This window comes from Kryptolebias marmoratus, linkage group LG9, assembly GCF_001649575.2.
Source record: "Kryptolebias marmoratus isolate JLee-2015 linkage group LG9, ASM164957v2, whole genome shotgun sequence".
NCBI lineage: Eukaryota > Metazoa > Chordata > Actinopteri > Cyprinodontiformes > Rivulidae > Kryptolebias > Kryptolebias marmoratus.
In genome coordinates, this window is record NC_051438.1 from 29,456,394 (window position 1) to 29,477,632 (window position 21,239).

The 21,239-nt window shown below is 48.7% G+C and overlaps 3 protein-coding genes across 4 annotated transcripts in view; all 3 read right to left on the reverse strand.

The window, feature by feature from the left end:
* mrnip (MRN complex interacting protein) overlaps positions 1-821 on the reverse strand; it is a 2,440-nt gene extending 1,619 nt beyond the window's left edge. Inside the window, exons 1-3 of the mRNA XM_017438060.3 lie at positions 648-821; positions 498-557; positions 272-378 (exon numbers count right to left, since the gene is read on the reverse strand). Of these exons, the coding sequence (XP_017293549.1) occupies positions 272-378; positions 498-557; positions 648-707 (227 nt within the window). The 5' untranslated portion in view covers positions 708-821. The remainder of the gene's footprint in view (positions 1-271; positions 379-497; positions 558-647) is intronic.
* Positions 822-1,222: 401 nt separating this feature from the next.
* LOC108248971 (TBC1 domain family member 9B) lies at positions 1,223-10,031 on the reverse strand. Its single transcript, XM_025011078.1, is given in 23 exon segments — positions 1,223-2,359; positions 2,439-2,530; positions 2,779-2,823; positions 3,266-3,319; positions 3,487-3,555; positions 4,179-4,244; positions 4,329-4,569; positions 4,732-4,800; positions 4,956-5,054; positions 5,201-5,330; positions 5,445-5,527; positions 5,607-5,809; positions 6,106-6,223; positions 6,639-6,853; positions 6,940-7,090; positions 7,166-7,239; positions 7,242-7,548; positions 7,981-8,188; positions 8,264-8,522; positions 8,613-8,844; positions 8,926-9,044; positions 9,118-9,228; positions 9,914-10,031. Coding segments are annotated over 23 exon segments (3,657 nt in total). The 3' UTR covers positions 1,223-1,765.
* Positions 10,032-11,184: 1,153 nt separating this feature from the next.
* rnf130 (ring finger protein 130) lies at positions 11,185-19,524 on the reverse strand. Of its 2 annotated transcripts, none has more exons than XM_017438029.3 (8): positions 18,416-19,524; positions 16,254-16,445; positions 15,389-15,639; positions 14,475-14,546; positions 13,896-13,978; positions 13,714-13,810; positions 13,447-13,633; positions 11,185-13,145 (listed from the first exon to the last, which is right to left on the reverse strand). In XM_017438029.3, exons 1-8 carry the CDS (start codon positions 18,678-18,680, stop codon positions 13,033-13,035), a joined length of 1,260 nt encoding a protein of 419 aa, XP_017293518.1. In that variant the 5' UTR covers positions 18,681-19,524; the 3' UTR covers positions 11,185-13,032. The 2 variants fall into 2 exon arrangements, with proteins under 2 accessions (XP_017293518.1, XP_017293517.1); XM_017438028.3 differs by having other exon boundaries at positions 11,186-13,148.
* Positions 19,525-21,239: the final 1,715 nt, after the last annotated feature.

Genomic DNA, 21,239 nt, shown 5'->3' on the forward strand with positions numbered 1-21,239 from the left:
GGGGGGGGGGTTGTTTCTGGTGCTTCTGAAAACCTGAGTTCTGATGACGTCATCCTCTCTAAACTATAAAAGGTTCTGAAACACGTCAATCTTGTGATCGGCTCATTTTCACGCAGCTGATTGGGTCAAACAGAACCTTTGGCCTCTGGATGTTATCTCTAATCAACCTGGACCAGGTTCTGATGGTCTGAAGTCCAACGCCGATCAGAACTAACCAAACAAAGAAAAGCCAGTGGCGCGTGCACGCGGCAAGGTGGGACTGGGTGGTTACCATAGCGACCAGGTGCGGCGCTCCTGCTCGTCAATCAGGGCTCCTCTCCTGGCGTTCAGCTTCTGGACGTGACGACGACAGTCAGGCCCAGATCCCCTCCCGAACTCCTGTCAATCAAGATCCCAACCAATCAGAGTCCAGGTGTGGATCAGATCACCCAGGACAGGTGTTGGTACCAGGACGGAACCGCCCCCGTGTGAATTTGATCAATAAGTTTAACTCTAACCTTCAGCAGCGACTGTTTCTGTCCACACAGCTTACAGGTCCACTTCCTCACCTTCTTCACCTGACAGACAAAATCCAGGGCAAATTAAACACAATTTACCTGCTCAGGTCAATAAAGAGCACCGAGTTAGCTCCGGTACTTCCGGGTTACCTGTTGGACCTGAAAGCTCTCACAGCTGCAGCACCTGACGACGTGAAACTCTTGGACCATGTCGGACAGACAGCCGCAGTCCGAGTTCGAGTTCTGGTCCTGGTTCTGGTTCGGCTGCACGGTCGCTGTGTTTTCGCGGGTCTGTTTGAACGTCGCGTCATGCTGACGTCACAGAGCGCGCCCCCTGCCGGCAGGAGGACGAGACCTAAAAACTATAAATTTAATTTCTATATTTCTTTATTTAATCAGAAATCACAGATCTCTTTTGTTAGGGCTACTCTTAAAAAAAAAATCTTTCTCCTTCATAAATAACAACAATAAAAGAGAAACTTTACCTACTTTCCCTGATTACTGAAACAAATTAGTATTTGTTCGTACAGGTTTTATTTATAAATGAATACGAGGACGCCTCGTGTTTTCTGTTAACAGCTGAAGAAAAGGTCTGATCAATAATTTAATCAGTCACTGATTTCTGCTGCTTGACGGCAGAACGCAACAAAACAAACAAGAGCTTTAAAATAAACAAAACATACTTATAAAACCAACAAACAGAAGTAATTTGACACTACAAAAGATGAATTCCCTCAGTTTTTATTAGAACATCAGAGTACAGATCAATATAACAGATTTAAAAGCAGGCAAATAAACAGTGAAGACGAGTAAACAGTTAGAAACAGGAAACGGAAAAATGGCGTCCTTCAAAATAAAAGGCTGAATAAACACTGAACTTGATTTCTGTCAGTCACTCTTTCTTAAAAATCAATGACAATAAAGGTGTAAATCAGCTGACTGAGGGTTTATGTGACCGACGGTGTCTGCAGGTGTGTTACCTGCTCACCTGATCACCTGTTGACTGTTTGGTCCTGCAGAGACTCCAGGTCAGACCTCAGGATCAATACTGTAACACTTAATGCTTCTCTTTCACAATAAGAGCCCATAAATGTGTTTGTTTTAAAAGCTTTTACAGTGAAACCCCTGCAGGAAGTCGCTTCATGATGATGTCACAGGTCAGTGACCAATCAGCCAATCAGGGCCTCTGTCAGAATGACATCATCAAGCATGCCAATCACGTGATTAGTTGATTAATTACCTGTATGGGGTGAGGTAGACACACATGATCAGGTGGAGTGCTGGGTGACTTCCTGGTCGGAGGCGGAGCTTATCTGGCGCTCCACAACCCTCTGAGCCTTACAAGCAGCCATCTTGGCTTGAATGTCCGTCTTCTTCTCGAAGTAGCTGACAAGTGCCGGCTCTGTCAGCAGCGACGCAAGCACCTGCTCGAAGGTGATTGACCAATCAGCATCCAACGTGCTGCCTTGCCTCTGCTCGCAGCCAATCAGCACAGTGTCGTCGGCGATGTCCTCGCACGGCAGCGAGCCGAAGCTCACCACCGAGTACGACGACACCGACGTGTCGTCTTTGGTTTCCTCGTCGGGTGTTTGTGGCACCAGAGGCTCCAGCTGGGCGTCGGCAAGAGCCTGGCACACCTCCGCGTCCGCTGACGCTCCCCTGCTGGGCCCTTCCTCCTGCTGCAGGCGGATGGGCGGGGCCTGAGTCTCTGGCTTCTTGCCGCCGTTGCTGAACTTCTTCCCGACCTCCCCGATGCGCAGCAGCAGGCTGGCGACGGTGGCGATGGCGTGATAGAGCTCCTGCTCGGACGGCTCCTCGCTGAACATGTTGTACAGCGTCTTACAGAACTCAATGAACTGCTCCTGCACGCATACAGGTAAACACACAGGTAAACACACCTGTCACACTCACCTGTACCTGTTCACCTGTGGCACACTTCACCTGGTTCATCCTGGGCAGGTCTTTAATCGTCTCTTTCTTGGCCTCCTTTTCTTTGGCCCACATCCTCAGATAGTACCTGTAGTCCTTCACCTCTGAGACAGCACACAGGTGGGAACAGGTGAGAAGAGATGAAGACAGGTGGGAACAGGTGAGAAGAGACGAAGACAGGTGGGAACAGGTGAGAAGAGACGAAGACAGGTGGGAACAGGTGGGAAGAGATGAAGACAGGTGGGAACAGGTGAGAAGAGGTGAAAAGAGAGGACACAGGTGAGACCAAATGGGATAGATGAGAACAGGTGAGGCAGTCCACATCTGCGTCATGAGGGGGCGGTTCAATTACCTTTCTTCTCCTCTTCTTCTCCTCCAGCATCCTTCACCTCCTCGCCTGTCCAGAGGAAAATCATCATCACCAAAAGAAGAGAAACAGGAAGAAGAGTCTGACCTGGGCTCAACAGGTAAACTCTGGTTAGTTAGCCCAAACTAGGCAAATAACTAGTTTACTAAAATCAGAAAATCTCGGTTTATGGAAAGGGCCCAGTGGTGTAACATCACTGTCTGTGGGCGGGGCCAGTGAGAAATCAGGTCTGCCAGCAGGTTTAACATATCCAGGATTTCTTTAGAAGATCCTGATAAACTAATCCTGACAGTGAGGGATCAGGTTCAGCGGTTCTGACCAGGTCGGCTTACTATGAGTCCAGCATCAGTTACCGTGGTAACCAGCTTTGTGACGCTGAAAACCCCAAACTGGATCTAAAGTCACCTCGACAGACGCTAATCCTGCTCCGTAGTACAGGGCGCAGGTTTGATTAAATCAAAAAGATACAAACCTGATGTCACTTCCTGCTGCCGTAAAAAGTCCAAATCAGACAGGAAGGAAGATTCTGGAGGAAACATCAGGAAGAAGAGGAGGAGGAAAAGGAGGCAGCAGACAGAGCTTATTAATGAAAGTTCAGTTTCTGTAGAGTTGGAGAGCAGGAGGAAACAAACAACCTGTGCGTGTGTGTGTGAGTGTGTGTGTGTGTGTGTGTGTGTGTGTGAGACGGCGCACCTCCTGCTTCGTCCTCGGTGAAGAACTGTGTGGCTTCCAACGCAGACTCCGCCTCCTGAGGACAAAGAGCTGCAACAAAGGAAACAAACATGAACATTTAAAAACCTTCAGCTCCATCTGTCCAAACATTACTGTCCCTGAAAGCGTCTCCTGTCCCAGAGAGGCAGACCGACCGCAACCCAGTGTGTCCTAATGGACAACAGACCAACAAGTCCTAATAGACCACGACCCGGGTCACCAAAGACAACAAGCCCACAAGTCAAAGAAGACCCGGTAAACGACGACACAACAAAAAGGTAGCAACCCAACGATTCCCAGGAGACAACGACCCAACGATTCCCAGGAGACAACGACCCAACGAGTCCCCGGAGACGACCCAACGATTCCCAGGAGACAACGACCCAACGATTCCCAGGAGACAACGACCCAACGAGTCCCAGGAGACAAGGACTCAACGATTCGAAGGAGACAACGACCCAACCAGTCCCAGGAGACAACTCAATGATTCCCAGGAGACAACAACCCAACGATTCCCAGGAGACAATGACCCAACCAGTCCTACGTGAGAATGGAAGCAGGGAGGTTGGGTCAGTGCAACAGGTCACATGTTCTGGTCAGACTGGATCAGGATCAGCACTGTGTGATCGTGGGTTCTGTTCTGCTCAGAAACTGTGCTCCAGGTGAGTCGTTACCTGGCTGGAGGTGGAGCTTGTAGAACAGCTTCAGTTTTTCTGTCATGTCTCCATGGTACATCCCACCTGCAGAAACACAAACACTCAGGTGAGACCGGGTCCAGGCGGAACCAGGCATGTTTCTGCTATCAGGATCTGGGTCAGACTCACTGAGTCCGGTGATGAACTCTTTAAAATTCACAAGCCCGTCCTGGTTCTGATCCAGGAGCCGGAAGAGGCGGGATGACAGAATGGGGGTGTGGCTTCCACAGACCCAGGGAGTGAGCGCCAAGAAGAGCTGAGCGAACTGAACCGGGTCGATCCGGTACTGCTCCAGGTACGGCAGACTGGGATCATGGCGCTCGGCTGCAGAGCTGCTGGAGCCCCAGTAACAGCTGGTCATGTGTTTGGACTAAACCAGGTCAGAAACAGAGACAGACAGGTTAGACCTGCAGGGGACAAAGACCTGCAGGGGACAGAGAGAGACCTGACTGGGACAAAGACCTGCGGGGGACAGAGACCTCAGAGATGGAGTATCTGAACTGTTTAAGAACATCTTAAAGTTCCTCCTGACCTTGAAGAGGCAGTAGAGTTCTTCGAGTTCCTCGATGCTGAACGCCGACTCTGTCATCATTGCCCTCACCTGCGGAGACACACACCTGTGACCCATGTCCTCATTTCCATGTTAGCATTAGCATTCATTCATAGCTTAGTCAAGCTGGTGACTCATGGCTCGAGGAAACTGAGACGTCAGGAGAGCAGAGTGTCACGTGAACTCAAAAACGGCTCAACACCCACCACGCTCCGCTTGGCCGTGTCCTCCAGAGACTGGATGACCTTTAACCTCTGCTTGAACCTCATCTGCTCAATGACATCAGAGCGCAGGCTGCCAAACCTCTGCAAAGAAAAAGAGAAACTTCCTTCGACTCAGATAATGACCAGGAATTAGACTGGGCCACGGCGGCTCCAGGATTTAGACTGAGCCGATTCTAACAGAGCAATAAAGGTGATCACACAGCAGGTGTTAATGACATCACTCTGACCTCATAGGATGACTTGATGAGGTCGAAGACGTCGATCTCAGGTGGAGGGTCGTCTCCGCTTGTCAGCAAGGCGTGCAGGTGAGGAATGGGCGGAGCCACAGTCTGCTTATTCACAACATTATCCAGGTACCTGCAGGACAGGTATGAGACAGTACGCTTATTCTTATTTTCTTCTACTTGATCCTGAATCTGAAGCAGGTCTGGACAGGAAGTGAACCAAGTCTGAAGCAGGTCTTAATCCTACCTGCCCAGGATGGTCATGGCCTCGCCCTCGTCGCTACAGGACAGCAGAGCCTCCATGTTGTCATGAAGAACAGTCAGTGCCACCTGCAATGGTCAGAGTGGGAAAAGTCTGGGAAAACAGTTCTTTGGTGCTGGTTCTGTTAAAGTCAGCGTGGGTCGGTACCTGGAAAGTGACTTTGATTCCCTCGTAGAAAAAGCAGTCGACCAATAGGACGGCGCTGTCGAATGGCATCACAGACAGGAAGAGCGTGAGGAACCACGACAGGCTGATGGTGGAGATGACTCCCAGTTCTTGCATGTGGTCGTAGAGCTGGGGGAGGAAAGCCCGGGTCAGGTCTTCAAACACGCCCTGGTCCACCAGAGCCCCTGCAGAGACACAAACCCAATGAGACAGAACCCTCCTGTGGTCTGAGTCTGGACCCCAACCTTCCAGACCATGCCTGGTTCTGTTCAAACTCCCAGTGCTGGTCAAGACCCAAGTTCTGGTTAAGACTCTGGACCCAGTGCTGAATAGGAATTCTGTCACAGACCCTGGTTTCTTTCAAAACCCAGTTCCTGGTCCCAATCAAGACCCTGGTGCTGTTACAAACCCCTGTGCTGTTTCAGACCCCAATCCTCAGTTCTGTTCCAGACTCTGATCTTCTCAAACCGGTGTTACTGACCTACGACCCTGGTGTTGTAGTAGTCGGGCAGCATGCGCTCACAGAGGGCCACCAGAAGCCAGAAGGCCTCTTCCTCAGTGCAGTAGAGCAGCAGGACGGAGGTGACGATATTCATCGCCTAAAGAAAGAACACATCTGTTTGAGTTAGCAATTGTTGTTCTGAAACAAGCATAAATCTGTCATCCTAAAAGATGTTTCCATCAGAACGGAACCAGAACAAGCAGCTGTGTGGGATAATCCGGAAGTTCAGGATGTCTCAATTATTGACCCATTTTATGGGAAACTTGCCTACGGCCAGAAATCAACACCTTAGGATTCTAAAACTAGCTTTCGGTACGAGGAATGTCACCTCACCTGTTGGAAAGGGTTAAGGCTTGTGTGTGTAACTAGATCTAGTTCTGCTCAGGCTCAGCTTCGGTTCTGGGACCATCAAAGTCTGCTTGGCTTCTTGGTTTTCCTGGTAGCGTTCGACCCCTGGGTTTCGGTGGGTGGTTACATGGTTTTGAGTCTGAGGTTGTGGTTCTGGATCTTACCTGGCAGTATCCGATGCCCGGGTTTCGGTGGGCGTAGGCGGTGAGGACGCGACGCAGAGCAGCGATCCCCATCTCGTTCTGGAAGGCTCTGTGTTCAGGCATCGAGCGGTGGAGGTCGCGCTCAATCTCCTCCGTAGCCAACGAGCAGAGCCCCATGGCCTGCTCCACCAAGTCGCCATAGTAACCAGGGTGGGACGCCAGTTCGTTCTGAGCACCTGGACAGACAGGTGGACAGGACAACAGGTGAGGACAGGACAGAAGGACTAACCTCAGATTCCTAAACGAAGGAATAAACACTGACCAGAGAACAGCAGCCACAGCTCCCCTCTCAGACGTTCTGGTATCCCGTTCAGAACGAGTTCTCTGGTTCTGGAGGTTCTGTACATGCAGACGCCTCGACCGAACTCTGAGAAATGGATGTTCCACGCCTCCTCCTTCATCTTTTCCTTCATCTGCAGGAGGAAGGAGGTGCGGCCGGGTCAGAGTCTCCTCGGCAGAGACAGTCCTCGTTGTCTGAGGGTACTCACAGCTTTGGGTCCCAGGTCCTCCGGAGCGTCTCGGTGGTACAGCTGCAGCAGACTCTGGCTGGCTGTCGGCAGGCCGGGGTGGTAATGGCGGCCCTTGTGGGCGGAGTCAGAGGAGGCCTGAAAACAAAAAGAACGTGACGATGGGATTCTGAGGGGGACTTGAATGTGAGCTGTGATTGGCGTACCGAGGAGCCAATCAGAGACAGCGGGTTGGTGTCGCCCCACGAGCTGTCTGGGGTTCGCTGCAGGAAGTCAGAGATGCGCTGAACCAGGAAGTCTCTGTCTTTGAGGTTGGCGAACAGGAAGTTCATCTTATTCTTGGTGCTAATGGAGACGGGACACGGCAGGACACTGCTGCTGTCTGCCTTCTCCACAATGGACACCTGAGGAGCAGAGGATTCTGGGTAAAATGACCAGAATACAGTTTGATGAAACACGTAGAGGCTGCACTCAAAGCGGGATGAACAGAACCGGACCCGGGTCTCATCCTTACCTCTCGGAGCAGGATGAACAGAACCAGACCCAGGTCTCATCCTTACCTCTCGGAGCAGGATGAACAGAACCGGACCCGGGTCTCATCCTTACCTCTCGGAGCGGGATGAACAGAACCGGACCCAGGTCTCATCCTTACCTCTCGGAGCGGGATGAACAGAACCGGACCCGGGTCTCATCCTTACCTCTCGGAGCGGGATGAACAAAACCGGACCCGGGTCTCATCCTTACCTCTCGGAGCAGGATGAACAGAACCGGACCCGGGTCTCATCCTTACCTCTCGGAGCGGGATGAACAGAACCGGACCCAGGTCTCATCCTTACCTCTCGGAGCGGGATGATGAGCTGACACAGGTCCTCCTCTCGGCTGTTGAAGCAGATGTAGTTGTTGGAGATGAACAGCTGTCCCACCACGTGTCTCTTAGCGAACGGCGTCCACAGCGTGCAGTCCGTGTGTCCGTCCAGCCGCTCGTCCTGCGTCAGACGGAACATGGCCCGGTAACGCTCGTTCTTGGCCCGGGCGTCGAAATCCCTGTCGTTAGAGAACATCAGGTCAAAGGTCAGATATGTCAGAGAGGGAGACTCAGAGTTTCAGACAGAGTGAGACCTCTTCAGCGCCGAGACGTTCTTCAGCGTCTTGCAGGGTTTGGGCAGCGAGCGGTCGGCGGCGAAGCCCTCGTTGTCCAGCAGCTGGCGCATGGCGATGTTGGCGAGCTGCTCCATCAGCTTGAAGGTGTCGTTGATGTTGAGGAACATGGAGAAGAAATGTTCGGTGTCCCGGGTGCTCACACGGACGCTCTCCGGAAACAGAAGGGTGGCGTTCTTCTCCAGCTGGATCACCTCCGTCCACTGCACCACCAGAGTCACTGAGGACACAGGGAGCAGACAGAAAAGCATGAGCGCCATGACGGCAAAGACTGCGTGGTGAATGCTGGCCTGTGATTGGCTGCTCGCACCTTCCTTTCCCAGCAGGAAGGAGTAGAAGCACAGGTGATTGACGGACAGGTAGAGCCAGCCCTGCCGCGGCACGCGACCCTTCCAGTAGCTGCAGGAGTAATAGTTCACCAGCTTCTCTTCCTCAGGCATCCCGAAGAGCCTCCTCATCTTCAGCTCCGCCTCCCGAAACTTGCCGCTATCCTCCTCCTGCTCCTCGCTCTGTTTCAGCCGCTTCTCCTCCGCTATGATGCCCTGCAGGAAGTGACATCACTCAAACAGGAAGCCAGGACAGCAAAACCAGCCTGACAAGAACACACACAGCCTGAGACTTACAGAAATCTTTCCTTTGACAAAGGTGATGACATCTTCATCGTTATCAAAGATGGAGACTGTCTGCAGCAAGTTGGCTTCCAGCCAATCCCAGTGCTCTGTGATCTCCTTCCTGTTTGAACCTGCAAGACACAGCTGAGGGTGAAAAAACCCGATTCAGATGATTCCCTGGTTTTCCAGGTCCAGCCGCCTCACCGCAGGCGATGTTCCAGTAGATCTGAGAGTCGGCGGTCTGCAGCAGGATCCTGTACGGAGCCACCCTGGCACTCGAGTCCAGAACCACATCCAGAGTCCCAACCAGGAGACCTGCAGAGACACGAGAAAACCAGGTCAACTAGCTGAACCGGAACCCAAACATGTTTCTGACATGTCCTCGCATTAAAGACGGTTTCCATGTCAGGAGATAAAACCTCTTCAGGAGGTTCTGAGGAGGTTCTGAGGTGGGTCCATCAGAACTGTCCTGTCTCAGATTGCGGGTCCATGAAGATGACTCAGTCCTCAGGAAGTTGACTCAGTCCCACATTTTGTGGGTTTGGTTCTGCTCACTCTGACTCAGAACCAGAGAACAGATTTCTGATCGCAGTGGGTCGGATCGGGGGATCAGAACCTGGAGAACAGGTGAGTGGACTCAGCAGTGACCTTTGACCCCCGCAAGTAAACACATGGCACAACATTATCACGTGGCTTCAGATCAATTTCTGTCAGCTGATCCGCGGTGACGTCACTCTCTGTGATTATTACAGGTTCTGATCAAATGCTTCAGTCGAACCGGTCCTGACCTCTGAACTGGGTCTCTGGTTCTGAACTGAGTGAAATGAAATCTATGCTGCGGAACTCTGCTCAGGTAAACAGAACCTGCAGGAACAGCTGACAGAACCGAACTCTCGGGGTTCAGGACGTTTTATCCCAATAGAACCGCTGGAACCGGACTGGACCGCTCAGACGGAACCAAGCCAGCCCACAGAGTGAGCCCGAACCGAAACGAACTCACCGGACAGCCCCCCTCCCCGGCCGTGCCCCCTCCTCCTCTGCAGGACGAAGAACGGGTTGGCCCGTTCGGACACCCACAGAGCTCCGGCCAACAGAACCTCCTCCGGTTCGATCCACATCTCGGCCCGGTTCTGCTAGGCGGGAACACGTCCCGTCTGGTTCTGGTTCGGATGTTGTTTTCAGAGAGTCTGATGATTTCACATCATTTCCGGGTGTAACACGTCAGGCCACGCCCTCTTTGCGCTGTGCGTCATGACGTCACAACAACGAAATTTATGCATTTTTATATAATGACCACAAATCTCAGGAAAATTCGGTTTTCGCCATCAGTTAGAAACAGAACCGATCCTGGATCTGATCAGAACCGAACCCCAGTGTTCTACAGAACCAGTCCCATTATTATTATTAATAAAAGGAGGAGGAAATCAAGGATTTGGACCGCAGAATCAAACTGGACCCTGATGTTCTTCTACGATCAGGACTCCAGATAAGATGGATTTTCACAGAGGAAAATATGAATTCTAACTGTTGCATTTCTAGACCTGTTAAAATAAAGACCAACTAAATCATTGTGTGAACTGTTTTTTTTTACACCTGCATTTATTTCAAACTACCTGCAGATTTTGTGCTGTTTGTTTATATATATATATATATATATATATATATATATATATATATATATATATATATATATATATATATATATATATATATATTGTTGCTCTACTTTTAGCTACTGTTCTGCCTTCAGCTAACTTTTGGCTACATTTAGCTTGTAGCTTCTGTATTGCTAGCTTTAGCTCTTTGCTGTTGTTAATTTCAGCTGTAGTTCTGCCCTTTTTAAGTTGTTTTATTAACTCAGTTCCAGCTTCTCGAACAAACCCCCCGCTCTGCTGTCTCAGGTCCTCCTGAAGGAAAACGAGGTCTTGTTTCGTGTTTTTCTCCTGCCTGAGCCTCAGAACTGATGGAGACATGATAAGATGGAAGCAAACACCACATGGAAACTTAAAGCTGAAACCAAAGATGGCCGAAGCATCTCCGCCTCCTCCTGCTGGGTAAAAGTGAAGCCATAGTATCCGGTTTACAGACGCTGCCAAGCTGTGGTTCTGGAGTTTACACCACGAAGGACTGAGGTGTGTTTTTCTTTTCTCATCATTTGTTTACATGGAGTTAAACTGACACCGCAGCCAGCCTACAGGGGGCGCTGGGTCTGCTTCAGCTTCAACTCTCCGTTCCTGGGTCGGGTTAGAAAATACACCGATGGATGAAAGTGAAAAACACAGAGTTTGCAGACGAACCAACACTTTAATGACAGTAGATGCTGCGGCAGTAAAGACACAGTGGACTGGAAGCATCACACACCCTTCTTCATCATCATCATCATCATCATCATCACACAGCAGCTGAGTGTCCCTCAGGACATCTTCAGGTCACTTAGAGATAATATCGATTAATCAGTCAGATTATAGATTGTATAATGCTGTTTATATACGGATTATTTTCACACGCTGATAATTCACAAGCTGTAGGTTATAACTTTAAAGGAGCAGTCCGTCACTTCAGGAAACCTACAGAGGAGCAGAAACTGACTCTGCTGTGGAGCTGCGGGTCGGGGTTCTGGTCGGGGTTCTGGTTTCAGCGGGTGGTTTAAAACTATACTCACACTGTCCCACATCTGGAGCTAACATCAGGAGGTCACATTCATACATTACATCTGGAGATAACATGCAGAGCTAAAGCCTGGTGCTAACATCTGGAGCTAATGTCAAGAGATAAAAGGCGATGCTAACAGCTGGAGCTAACAGCTGGAGATAACATCTGTATATTTCTACAGAGTTTTCTGCTTTAAGCTGAGCAATAATTCACCTGAAAACTCGCTCATTTACTAAAACAATAAATCAAAAAGGGGCACAAAGCTGTTTAAAAATGTGGGAATGTTTCTTTAAATCTCTGTGTGGTCACAGAACCCAGACCGGTCCAGATGTTACAGAACCCCAAACAGCTGGAGGTTTAAAGAAATGTTGGACTGCTCCTTCGGATCTAAAAGTCTTGGTTCAAAAGACAGTTTTCAGTACAGAGGGATCATCGTCAGTCAAAGTTCTAAGGACCGGTCCTCCAGGGGGTCCAGGTCCAAGTTCAGGATTCAGGCTGGTTCTGGTTCCCACACGATGCAAAAGAAAAAGAACACGGTCCGTCAGTGACGACGACAAGGAGCGCCGATCTGTAACAAGACCAGTGTTAGGGTCAGGGTCAGGACCAGGACCAGGACCAGGATCAGGAACAGAATCAGGATAAGGAACAGAACCAGTATGAGGGTCAGGATCAGGACCAGGATCAGGATCAGGACCAGTATGAGGGTCAGGACCAGGACCAGTATGGGGGTTAGTAAAACCCCGTAACTCAGGAGCTTTTCCAGAACCCCACAGAACCTTCTTTGGGGCTCAGAAGCTTGGAACACAAAAATCCAAGTGCGACTTCAGGAACCACCCCAGGAACCTTGTTAGGCACTCAGGAACTTTTCCAGGATCATTTTTAGGAACTTGTACTTTTCCAGAAAGAACTGAAAACATGTTAAAGACTTAAGAGACACTTATGGACCTTTTGAGCTCATTAACTTCCTCAGAAATCAGGCACCTCAGGAGCTTCTTCTTCTGGCTGCTTCCTGGTTTTAAGTAGGAATTTCAAGAAAAACTTCTTACAGACTTTTCCGGGTCTTTTCCCATCAAACCTGTTAGGAAGTTTCCGGAAAACCCAAACCGATTCAGGCACACTTTCAGAAACCGTGTTGTGGCTTCACAAGGGCAACATGAAGAAAAACCCAAAGTTTTGAAGACCTCCATAAATTTGCCAGCAAATTTACATTTAAAAGTTGAAAACTTTTTAAGCAACTTTGTTCCAGCTCCAGAATACTTTAGGGAACTTTTCTGGAAACTCTAAGAAATGTTAGTGGTATTTTTTTTTTATGTAATTGACAGTTAAACACCCAGACCTCCCCACCCAGAACAACCCCACATCCCAACAGGAAACACCTCGAGGACTTCCTGTGTCCATAAAGGTTCTGCGTCCATCAGCAGGTAGATCGGTGTTGAGGATGTGCGGCTGTAACCACGGCGACCTGTCTCAGGACTTATTGTCGTCATAGTGATCGAGAGGAGCCTGGATGTCCGGCAGCTCCATCTCACAGACGACGTTACGAGGAGACACGGCGCTCCTGTTGAAGAAGTGACCCCCACCTGCTGAGACAAAAACAAAAACACCAAAACAATTCAGTTTTATTTCCAAAGTGAGCCGGCGACACAGCCACTGTTACTCCTCTGAGCCACAACTGAGTCTGCGTGTTCAGTTGCTGTATGTCGGGGTGAAGTTGCTGTATGTCGGGGTGAAGTTGCTGTATGTTGGGGTGACGTTGCTGTATGTCGGGGGTGAAGTTGCTGTATTAAGTTGAAGTGATGTCAGCTGCAACATTGCTCCACTTTAACATCAGTTTTTAAAACAAAATGTGTTTTGTTGTGTGTTTTTGTCGTGGACTCTTACTTGTAACAGCAACAGTGATGTCAGCAGGAGTTCGGAGCGTGGTCTCGGGATGGGCGGGGCTTAGCGGCTCCAGGCTGATGGACGGCTGGCTGCTGTCGTTCAGTGGCGCCCTCTGGCTGCCGGGTGGCTGAGTGACACCCAGACGCTCCACGTCCAACACCACGGTGTCCACACAGGGAAGACTGGTCTGAGCGGAGAGGACACGGGACATTCTCAGCTAACACACACACACACACACACACACCTGTCCTGCAGCTGCTCACTCACCATGATGCCGAGAGCTTTGAGGATGTTGAGTTTGCACATGGGACAGGTACAGTGCTCATTCAGCCACGGGTCCACACACACCTTATGGAAGACATGTCTGCAAGAGAGCAGGTTAGTGACGCTGATTTCACACCTGCAAACACCTCTGAGCAGTTTCTGTAAGGCAGAACCAGGTGACGTACTTGCAGGGAAGGATTCGGACCACATCGTTCAGCTGGTACGCTTCAATACACACGGCACAGTGGTTAAAGTCCGGATCCGTTTCCTTCAACAGAAACACAAAACAGAATCATTTCAGACTCTGTGTGGTTCCGGGTCAGAGTCCGGTTGGTGCTTTGAACCGGAGCAGAACCGACTTAAAACCCAAACTTTCACCTGCAGTTTAACCAACAACCAGTCCTACAGACGTTTGCTCCGAATCTTTAGAAAATACTTATTTACAGTAAGAGTCAAAGGTTTGGATTTTCAAACTAAAGTTCCAACATCGTCTTCAGGACCAAACCCTCCACAGTCCACGATTCAGATGAACAGGAAGAGGACTGAGCCTGGACTTTCACAATAAAGCTAATAAGTGGGCTCTGTCGTACCTTAGATGTTTACAGAAGGAAGTCCTAAATTACGATTGGACTTGAGAGAAAAGCATTTTTTGGTAGTTGGAGTTTCAGGCAGGAGCTGCTCTGGTCTCGTTTAACATTTCTGCAGAAATATTCATCTCTAACATTCACGTCTGTCAGAGGAGGAACACCTGCCAGCTGTGTTACCTTGTCTCCTCTCTTTACCGTCCTCGTCGTCAGCTTCCCGATGGCTTTCTTGGCTGCATCACTGAGACGACGCTGACAGACAGACAGCAGAGCGTTAGACATCAACACAGGCTCTGAACCACAGAGACACACCTGAAGGTCAACCACCTGTCTGCAGCCGTTATTCATGAAGCAACTTCAGTGTTCAACCCTGAGCCTGGTCCTAAAAAGAGTTCATTCTTTGAAAGGAAAAGGGTTTGAGTTTTTACTGAATCTATTTTTTGTACATCTTATCTTATTGATTCTAGCTGCTTTAATATGATCACTTTGGACAGAGTCAGTTGGACGTCTCTTGTCCAACATGTTCTCCAGTGGCCCTGAGCTCAGCGGTAGCAATTAGCCACGTGTTAGCTTCATAGCCAGCTTGTTAGCCTGTTAGCTGGTGTGTTAGCCCGTTAGCTGCTGTGTTAGCCTGTTAGCCGGTGTGTTAGCCTGTTAGCTGCTGTGTTAGCTGGTGTGTTAGCCTGTTAGCTGGTGAGTTAGCCTGTTAGCTGCTGTGTTAGCCGCTGTGTTAGCCCATTAGCTGCTGTGTTAGCCTGTTAGCCGGTGTGTTAGCCCGTTAGCTGCTGTGTTAGCCTGTTAGCCGGTGTGTTAGCCTGTTAGCCGGTGTGTTAGCCTGTTAGCTGGTGTGTTAGCCTGTTAGCTGGTGTGTTAGCCTGTTAGCCGGTGAGTTAGCCTGTTAGCTGCTGTGTTAGCTGGTGTGTTAGCCTGTTAGCTGGTGAGTTAGCCTGTTAGCTGCTGTGTTAGCCGCTGTGTTAGCCCATTAGCTGCTGTGTTAGCCTGTTAGCTGGTGTGTTAGCCCGTTAGCTGCTGTGTTAGCCTGTTAGCCGGTGTGTTAGCCTGTTAGCCGGTGTGTCAGCCCGTTAGCTGCTCACCTGGCTGCGGTCGCGGGAGCTGCTGTAACGGATCTTCTGGATGAAGTAGAAGATGAGCCAGGCTGACGAGATGATCATGAGGACGATGAAGGAGATGGAGACGAACACCAGCGAGCCACGGTTCATGTTCTTGTTGGAACCATGCTGACCCACCACCACAGAGACCAGAACCGTCAGGTTCCGATCCAGGTGAGCCAGGATCTCTTTACCGTAAGTTTCAGTGATCATCACAGCCACGATCTCACCAGTACCTGCACAAAGAACCACAGTCAGGACCAGAACATTACACCCGTCCCACTGAGACCGTGGGACCGATTCTGCTTCAGAACCAGTTCCACGGGTCAGCAGCAAAAACACAATAAATTATTTTCTGGAGAAAATTCAGAGTTCAGGAATCTGAACACCTTAAAGTTTTTTCCTAAGATTTATTTAAAAACATTTAAGTTTTTTTTTCCCCTAAACAGAACCTTAAAGAATTTCTTAAAATCAGGTAAAATTTCCTACAAATTAATTAAAAAACAACAAAATAAAAATGATAAAAACCTCCATCCGGCTGAATCCTGACACACAATAAGGTCACAGTGAAATCAATACGAAACGTTTATATTTAGACTCATCGATCGTCAGGAAGCTGCTGATCAGACACACTATCTTCATCTACCCTCCTCTACCTCCAAGGGTGTTTCTCAATTAGATTCTGCTGGTCTGCTGGTCCAGGGTCAGTCCTGTAGGGTGTGGGGTCAGTCCTGTTGGGTCTGGGGTCAGTCCTGTAGGGTGTGGGGTCAGTCCTGTAGGGTCTGGGGTCAGTCCTGTAGGGTCTGGGGACAGTCTGTCCATACAAAGACCTAACCAGGAAGCTTCTGACCTTCGTGGCCCATCTTGACAGTCCCGTCGGTGGAATTGTTGTAGATGAGGACAGCCGTGGCATTGTAAGTCACGGCCTTCAGGATCTTCTCTCTGAAGGTGCAGTTCCCTCTCTGCAGCAGCGCCACCCAGTAGACGGTCCGGGGAGGAACCAGGAAACGGGTGTTTGGATCACAGCCCTGCCGGTCCACCACTGAGGAGATAAACCATGGTTACAGATGTTCTTCTATCAGTCCAGATCAGAAGTCCTGATCATCAACATTCATGGTGATGATCAGGACTCCTGAGTAAAACAATGTCCCAAAACTGAATCTGAGCCTCGTGGTCCCCTACAGAAACTCGCATGGATTTATTGACTCAGTACAAACTGATTAGTAACAACCTTGTGAGTTTTTAGGTTTTATATGAAGATGCTGTTAAGTTTCAACATTTTAGTCTGAAAAACAGGAACTGAAACTTGGACAGAGTGACCAAGGGCTTCAGTGACGCTGCAGCTCCAACCAAAGCTGCAGTGTCCTTGGAGCAGCTGACTGTAATCTGACGCCTCAGAGCGGAGACGCTCCGTCCTTCAGGAGCCGAAAACCTCTGCAGTGTCTCTGCTGCTGCTGCTGCTGCTGCTGCTGCTGCATACACAGACTCACAGTCACTGGAACAAAAACAGCCGAAGTATACAAACACTGGAGCAGAAACAGCCAAACTACACACACACTGGAGCAGAAACACCCAAACTACACACACACTGGAGCAGAAACACCTAAACTACACACACACTGGAGCAGAAACACCTAAACTACACACACACTGGAGCAGAAACACCTAAACTACACACACACTGGAGCAGAAACACCTAAACTACACACACACTGGAACAAAACCTTTGAAACACGTGAGGCTGACACTCTGTCTACTTTAAGACTTTCCTTTATGATAAATCCTATAGTCGGGGTTGGTTTGGGTTTCCTGAGCTCTCCCTTGGCTCTGCTGGAGGACAAACTGTCCACATGTCCTCCCTCTGCTGCTGTCTTTAATCGCTCTATTCTCCATGTTTGTATTTGTAATCATTTCTATCATTAACGTGTGTTTTTCTTTCTTTCATTCTATAGAAACTCCACCTGGACCTGTCATTCTGTGTCTCTTTCCTGTCCTCTCTAACCCCAGCTGGTCGAAGCAGATGGCCACTCGTCCTGAGCCTGGTTCTGGTTCTGGTTCTGGTTCTGCTGGAGGTTTGAGTCTTTCCTTCCCACTGTCGCCTTCATGCTGCTCAGGATGGGAGACTGAGACGAAGTGAAGATTCAGCTCAATCTGCTTCCTTAGATAGAAAACTTTACTAAATGTTTCTGTTCAGACCTGAGACGACTTGTTGGGACTTGTTTGTATAAATATATAAATAAACTGAAATAAATGGAACAAAAACATCCAAACTGCAGAAAACTCTGATGTCATTAAGCCATAAAAAATAAAACATTTAAATTTTCATTCTGCTCAGTCTGTGATTTAATTTAGGCAGCAGTTGTAATAATTAATACATTTTGGTTTAATTCATGAGATTCTTTATGAAAGTTGTGCTTTTAGTATCATGGAACTGTTTGTTTTGCCCAAAGTTATCATACTGTCAGAACCTCACACCGGTCCACGCCTGGTTCTGGTCCAGTTCATCTATGGAAACAACAAAGCTTCAGCTGCACCAATAAAACCAGACAGAGCAACGTTCTGCTGGAGGAACATCCAGCAGAACTGCTGGAGGAACATCTGCTGGAGGAACATCCAGCAGAACTGCTCGTGGTTCTGGGCTTAGATCGGGGTTCTGTGATGGTTCTGGGCTAGGATCAAGGTTCTGGGCTCGGATCGAGGTTCTGTTGGCAGTATTATTGCAGAAAAGTCCAGCAGAGATTTTACATCTGCTGCCTTCAAGGACCACATCTTTTCCAGGGACGTTTGAGCGTTTTTCACCAGGACACTAAAACCTCATTCTGTTCACCTTCCAGTAGGAAGAAGAGGGGACAGTTCTGGACCGGCCCACCTGCGGTCCCGACCCGTCCCCAGCATGAGGACAGTCCTGAGTACAGAGTAGTTAAACTGAGTTTAATACAAAAGGGGCGTTTGGGGACATGTTTGCCCTTCAGGTTCTGGACATGTGACAGGTGTGCGCTGTGATGTCACTACCTCCGTGATGCGGCGCAGGTGCGATGACCACGCCCCTGGTGTCCACTTTAGGGGAGTTCTGTCCGTACGTCCCGTCGTCGCTGCTCATCATGTGGACGGTGGTTCCTCGTGCGTCCAACACCGTGACGTTCACCGTGGCGTCGACATACTCCTCCGAAAAGTTCTTGTCAGAGCGGGCCGCTGACACGAAGCGGGCCTGGACGACAATCTGGACCAGTACCAGAACCACTGGGACAGGGAAACGGGTCCACCAGTGGCGTGCCATGTTGTTGTTCTGGTCCGTTACATGGAAACTGTTTGTCCTCCAGATGTAAATATCTGTCTCTGAATGTCCTCCAGATGTTAATATCTGTCTCTGAATGTCCTCCAGATGTAAATATCAGTCTTTGAATGTCCTCCAGATGTTAATATCTGTCTCTGAATGTCATCCAGATGTAAATATCTGTCTCTGAATGTCTTCAAGATGTTAGTCTTTCCCTAAATGTCCTCTATATGGTAAAGTCTTTCTCTGAATGTCCTCTTGATGTTAATATCTGTCTCTGAATGTCATCCAGATGTTAATATCTGTCTCTGAATGTCCTCCAGTTGTTAAAGTCCGTCTAGGAACGTCCTCCAGATGTGTGTTTTTTGCGTCTGATTGTCCTCCAGATGTGCATCTTCCCTTGGATCCTGTTTCTGTCCTCGGCCTGTCCCAGTATACCCTGGGTTCAGTCTGGCAGGTATTGTGAGGACATCAGGACAGCTGTGAGCATCATCACGAGGCCAACATCTGGACCGTGGTTCCGGGAAGCCTCCACCGGTGGAACCACGCGTTCTGTTCCGAAGTTCGGTTTGAAATTACCCCGTTTTAAAGCTCGGCGGCTCCGTGACTCGGTGCTTTACCGTCGGCTGTTAGCGGCGCTGGTGGCCGCTTCATCCCGGTTCGTGTGCCTGTCTGCGGGCGGGCAGACTGCCGGACTCCGGGAGGACCAACCCGCCTTTTTTGCCTCTGGTATCCCGGAAAGGGTTCGGTTCTGGGCGGTTGGTTGTCGGTCTTCGGTTCCGATTCGGCTCCTGAGAGAAGCTGGATGAGGAGGTTCGGGCTCTGTTTGTGTGCTCCAGGACACACTGCGCAGGCGCAGATTTATTATACGGCGCATGCGTGATGTGCTTTCATGTTGAGGTGGGCGAGATTTGACTGAGATATCGCGATAAATCCCGAGAAGTCACGTTAATCCAGTTTATGAGAATACCGCCCCCTGCTGGACACATGAAAAAACGATAATTTAATTTAATTTAATTTAATTTAATTTAATTTAATTTAATTTAATTTAATTTAATTTAATTTAATTTAATTTAATTTAATTTAATTTAATTTAATTTAATTTAATTTAATTTAATTTAATTTAATTTAATTTAATTTAATTTAATTTAATTTAATTTAATTTAATTTAATTTAATAGGAGCTTTAAATGCTGAAAACCTTCGATCCAAAACAAAAACACCAAAGAGGCAATTGCCTGAATTTGTTATAAAACTGGAAAGTTTGAATTTTTAAAGTTAAAACAAACAGAACACTAGCTAAACGCTAAAGCTCATAAAGTATAGCTAAAGTTGCAAAGGGCTAGCTATAAGATAAAAGTTTAAAAAAAAAGATGACTAAAAGCTAAAACTATATTCCACCTTTTATTGAATCTCAGCCTCAGTTTTTCATTTGGACTGGGTCAACTTGTAGAACCTCACTCGGGTCAGTAAATAACGGCAGAGGAACAGAACTGTTTATCTGAATATAAACAGGTCCCGTTTACATGTTTACATTCCTCGGGGACTCTGTAGTTCCCCGAGTCTCTGATCAGATTTGCTAAGACTTGTTTCTCGAGGTGAGCTGTGACTTGGCTTCATAAGAGATACTATTTCCTGTTTATTGAGAGCTCATCTCTGAGTCACAGGCTGCTATACGTGTGAGGACACTGAGTCAAGCTGTCCCAGACCCGGTCCTCACACCAGCTCTGACCAAAGTCCTCTACAGACTCAACAGGAAGGGAAGAGCAAAGCCCTGAAGGAGTGGCTGAAACCCGAGACACCAGGTCCTCACAGAGACACACATTCCACTCACACACACACACACACACACATCTGGAAAACATCGACAGAGTGGGCGGGTTGAAAGAAATTAGCTCAGAGGAAGAACTGATGAGCTTCACAGAGTTGATGCGAGCCACGCCACAACTGGTCCACTGTGGTCCCACTGAGACTTCTCCTGAACCGGATCTGGACTGGTACCACTGAGACTGGCCTGGACCGGATCTGGACTGGTACCACTGAGACTGGCCTGGACCGGTGCCACTGCTGCAGCTGGGAATAAGCTGGAGGGAACAGGAAGCAGCTGCTGTGAATAAAACCATTGGAGACATAAACACATCAAAGAAAAACCACAGAAGAAGAATGAAGCTGATTGTTGGGGTGCTCCTCTTCGTCTCTGTGCTGTCGTCCGTCTGCAGCGTCTCTCCATCTTCTAGTCCTGCAGACGAATGTCCCGGCATGTCTCTCCGTAAGTCTTCTTCTTTACTTCCTGTGGAAGAATAGACATGTGGACAGATGGACAGATGTGGACAGATGTGGACAGATGTGGACAGATGTGCTATGGGTCTCTTGGCCAGGTTACAACCGCAAAAGAGTTGTTGATGTCAGTGGAGTTTTATCTGGTTAAATGAAGGTGACAGACAGGACCATTTAAGGAAATAGAAGTTCACACAGAAAGCGTTAACCATAACCAGAGGAAACCGTTCTAAATGAAAATAGCTCAACATTCATACAGGCCGTCACCAAAAAAACAAGAAAAAAA

Bases quoted from the DNA above. Each gene is read 5' to 3' on its own strand.
- rnf130 (XM_017438028.3), bottom strand. From the start codon at position 18,680: ATGGCACGCCACTGGTGGACCCGTTTCCCTGTCCCAGTGGTTCTGGTA. The intron at 16,446-18,415 runs GTAGTGACATCA...TTATCTCCTCAG, and splicing joins ACCTGCGCCGCATCACGGAG to TGGTGGACCGGCAGGGCTGT. The intron at 13,634-13,713 runs GTGAGTGAGCAG...CTCTCCGCTCAG, and splicing joins TCAAAGCTCTCGGCATCATG to ACCAGTCTTCCCTGTGTGGA.